The sequence below is a fragment of the Hyalella azteca genome, unplaced genomic scaffold (assembly GCF_000764305.2).
Source record: "Hyalella azteca isolate HAZT.00-mixed unplaced genomic scaffold, Hazt_2.0.2 contig14896, whole genome shotgun sequence".
Lineage (NCBI taxonomy): Eukaryota > Metazoa > Arthropoda > Malacostraca > Amphipoda > Hyalellidae > Hyalella > Hyalella azteca.
In genome coordinates this window covers 381,526-386,017 of record NW_025944763.1, presented here as the reverse complement: position 1 = coordinate 386,017, position 4,492 = coordinate 381,526, and the positions used below count along the sequence as shown (strand labels likewise).

The following is a 4,492-nucleotide window of genomic DNA, read 5'->3' as shown; positions in this document are numbered from 1 at the left end:
GAAGTACATCAGGGTTTTAAACGGCGCTAATTTTAGCTTAACACAGATTTTGGCAATGTGACTGTATAAATAATGTTGGGAAGTTTGAAGTTGCCGTCTCGACCTTGTGTAATACTTCGGAAATAAATATGAATGAAAGAATGATACTGTGTTACGCCCGGTGGTTCGTTGCTGATGAGGTCCTCCAAAAGTTACATGACTTCAAGAGATGCGCAATTTGGGTAAACCAAGCTTAACCTTTTCGCGGGCAAGTTATCATAATTATATAGTCACCTAAAATCTCTTTCCAAAAAAGCCCAGCTTGTCCTCTGTTTTATGTTTGAGGCTTCTTTATCACGACAATCTCCGATCATCAGCTCATCCATCTATACATAGCCTCACCCCCTGCCATACCCAGTAATTATAATATGAGAATTTAAATAAAAGTTTGGACTCGGACAATTAAATTGACGCTCTTTCCGCATTTTTTAAATAGTCGAGAGAAGTAATATTAATTTATTTAATTTAAAGTAGCTAGAGAAAATTAAATATAATTGCAGCTTGATAGTTTTCTTTGCTTTGAATTTAATAAATAAAAAAATTGCAATTTCTTTTAGCGCAGTGACCGCTTTTTATGGAATTTTTATCTGAGATTTTCTCCAATATCATGCAAAATTTTGGAAAATCCTTACGAGTAAATTTATCATATAATTCTCCATACTCTCAAGTAGTGGCTAAAAAATTCCAATTTCTGAAGATTTCTCCGCTTGCCGGCAAAAAGAAAATTGGGAAACTAAAGAAAAATAATTGATTGAAGTTGAGTTGATGGTTAAAAACTCCGAAACGCCACAAATGATCATTTTTAAAGTAATTGGGATGAATGCTTCTTAATTTATTGATAGCATGGTGGAATGCGACTGGATTTAAAGCTTGGTTCTACTTCTCGATCTCAAGTCCAGTAGCAAAAATTGATCATGTACGTGTGGCACTGCTATGATTGATCATCATGTGTGGCACTGCAATAATCAAACGCGCATTTTGACATCAGATTCAAATAATCATTAATTTGGGTCACTTAATCGAAAAACTGATTCCAAGCTTCTGTCTGGCTCACACGCTTCCTAGACCTCAGCATGAAGAACTTTCCCCTTCGCTTTGATAAGATAAGCTTTTTGCGCGCGTTAGGAATTAGTTTTTCAAGCTTAAAATCTGGCAAAGAACTTGTTTTAGTTACTCTTACGACCTTGTATGAATTTTGGACCACCGATAACTGTTAGAGTCCGTGGGAAGATCAGAATGCCGAAAACCCGGTGTGATTCCAGAAACTGCAAGACAGAATCTTGGAATCGGTCAAGCTTCTTGGTGAAATCGTAAGGTGAATAACATTTGTTCGGTGGAGTAGCCTTACAGTACTCAAACAAGTAAACGTTATAACTAATTTATTCAATAGAACAAAAAAATTCATTTAATAGAACAAGTAAATTTATAGACTTGGTAGAGTCGGAGAAATTGTTACACTATCATAGTTCGCGATAAACTAGTTAATCCCAGGTTCGTAGAAGGGTGGCCAACTGCGTCCGAGAGCCGCAACGCTGATGCTGCGTGTAACCATGCTACGCAGTGGTCCGCTGCGTGGGGCCACACTTCTCTGTGGTCCGCTGCGTGGGGCCACGCTTCTCTGTGGTCCTCTGGGTGGGGCCACACTTCTCTGTGGTCCGCTGCGTGGGGCCACGCTTCTCTGGGGTCCGCTGGGTGGGGCCACACTTCTCTGTGGTCCGCTGCGTGGGGCCACGCTTCAATGCGGTCCGCTGCGTGGGGCTACGCTTCTCTGCGGTCCGCTGCGTGGGGCCATGCTTCACTGCGGTCCGCTGCCTGGGGCCATGCTTCTCTGCGGTCCGATGCGTGGGGCCATGATTCTCTGCGGTCCGCTGCGTGAAGCCATGCTTCTCTGCAGTCCGCTGCGTGGGGAAATGCTTCTCTGCGGTCCGCTGTGTGGGGCCACGCCTCTCTGCGGTCCGCTGCGTGGGGCCATGCTTCTCTGCGGTCCACTGAGTGAGGCCAAGCTGCGCGGCGGTCCGCTGCGTGAGAACTGACAAGTTTCCAGTCCTGTGGCTACGAGTCTTCAACAAAAACGATAATTGACCGAACATCGCTCGGGGTGCAGAGATGCTGAAGTTATAATGTATTGCAAGGCATCGTATCTTACCGATGCTGAAAATAAACGAATTTTCAATCAGATGGATCATGCATTGCCACAGATGTACCGAACTAAAGCGGTTTTCGTTTCATAAAGTCTTTAAAGAAGTATTTTTATTGTTGTAAGCATGTAATTATCTTTTTCAGGTGCAGAAAATCGAAATAGTTTTCTCTCGTGTTGAGTGTACGCGTATACTCGGTGTATTTTACACTGTTATGCTAATAAAATACTATTTAAAACAATGTTATATTAATTTACTGATATGTTAACATAATGTTATGTTAACATAATTTTATGCTGATATACTCTTATGTTAATACACTTTAATTAATATAATGCTACTATCATAAACTGTTACTGTCTCACCCTGTTTTTTTGGTACGCACTAATGTTAACACTCAGTCACTTTTAACAACACTCGCGCAACAATTAATCGTCCTCCCAAGAAATGTGCGTAATGTCGCAGGTTGAGAATATTTATGGATCTATGGTGACCGCATGATTAATGAAGTAACACTCACTAGAATTTTGTTGCAGTCGCGCTGTCAATTCCGTATCAATGATAGGATACAAAAGAAATTGATGCAATTTTCAGATTGAAAATCCACAATTTCCACCAAAATAATGGACAATATAGTCGAGCGAGACACAATTTTTTATGAAAATTAGCCATAAGAGTCTAATTTTTTTAATGGGAACATCTGCCAAGTGATTCTCTTTCGAAGGATTTTCCAAACAAACAATTTTGATTAAAATCAATTGAAAATTCCAAAAAGTTTTGTTCATAAATATTTCTTGACTTTCGTGTTCAATTTTCGAAAAATAACCTATATTATTGCGTTGATACCACTGCATAAAAAGTAATTATCCAATTATAAATGATGATTTTAGATCCTCGCGTATGTACTAAAAACCAGCCGTATGAGGTATTCGTGTCATAATTGAATAATAAACTCATCACTATCTAAAATGAAATATTTATTCATTACCATTAAAGAAAATAAAGATGAAACACATACGCCAACTGACTTTTTAATATCAAATAGAGATGAACCTACAAATGATATTAAGATGAACCAATGATATATTATATGATATGATAAACGATATATTAGATGAACCAAATGAACCTACAGTCACTCACAGACACACAAAACATCCTCCGGTCAACATAAAGTGACAGGTCGAACTAAATGAGCTTGTCGCTTTAATATGCGTATATGAGGCTCGAGGAACTTCTAAGCATCTATCGACTTGAGCCATATTCAGCTTATTGCTTAATAATTTGGTAATACGTATTTATTTAGCAGTATCACCTCAATAACCCAGGACAACTTTTGAAAAATGAACCGGATTATCAGATATAGGCTGAAATTCATGTTTTTTTTAATTATTAATGGCTTTGCAGCAGCTTTAGAAATTATTTGAATGTAAAACCCTTCAAATGGGGATTCCTTTAGCAGTCATCCAATAAAAAAATGTATTCATATATCAATTTAAACAAAAATTATCTCGCTTCAGCCTACTGCATAATAAATTTAATTCAGATCGCAACCTTTTTTGCATTAATTTTTTTCCTTTAAAGTCAGTAACACCAGACCAGAGGAAACAAAATCAGAAACCCCAGATCAGAGGAAACAATTGTGGTCGATAATTTCATTAGCTTCTTCAACACCAAGAGAAAGGAAACAAATGTGGTCGTTAATTTACTTAACTTCAGTAACATCAGATCAGGGAGAACATTTTCTGTCAAAAATTTAGCTAACTATTGTAACACGAACTCTAGGAGGAAAACAATTACGGTCTTCAATTTCATCAAGTTCCGTAACAGGATCCAGGTAAACATTTGCATTCCGTAATTTCCACAGCTTCATTGACACCAGATCAGTGAAAACCTTTGCATTAGCTACTTTTTTTAATTCAGTAATGCAAGTCATAGGAAAAAATTGCTGTCGATAATTTCATTTAATTCGGTAACATTATACCAAGGAAAATATTTTATGTCACTAATTTCCTCAACTTCAGTTACGCTAGACCGCGATAAACATTTGATTAGGTTAATTCATGGAATTTCGATAACATCAGATCGGGTGAGCAATTGAGTCCCATAATTTCCTTAACATCAATAACACCAGACCTGGGAAAATATTTTCTTGTGATAATTTGGCTCTTCTTTATTTAGTGTACTTGTGTTTTCTAATTTTTCGACTGACAATGAAGCTGAACTCGGTAACGTTTCCGATTAACATATGGCGAATTTACTATTCATTTTCATTCTTTTAGATTCCTGGCGACATTGCAATTAGTTTCAAATGT

At 37.8% G+C, this 4,492-nt stretch overlaps 1 protein-coding gene across 1 annotated transcript; it reads right to left on the bottom strand.

Annotated features, from left to right (window-relative positions):
* Positions 1-1,592: 1,592 nt before the first annotated feature.
* On the bottom strand, positions 1,593-2,129 carry LOC108666262 (salivary glue protein Sgs-3-like). The gene has a single exon (XM_018153097.1). The coding sequence runs from the start codon at positions 2,127-2,129 to the stop codon at positions 1,593-1,595; it is 537 nt and encodes a 178-aa protein (XP_018008586.1).
* Between the last annotated feature and the right edge of the window lie 2,363 nt (positions 2,130-4,492).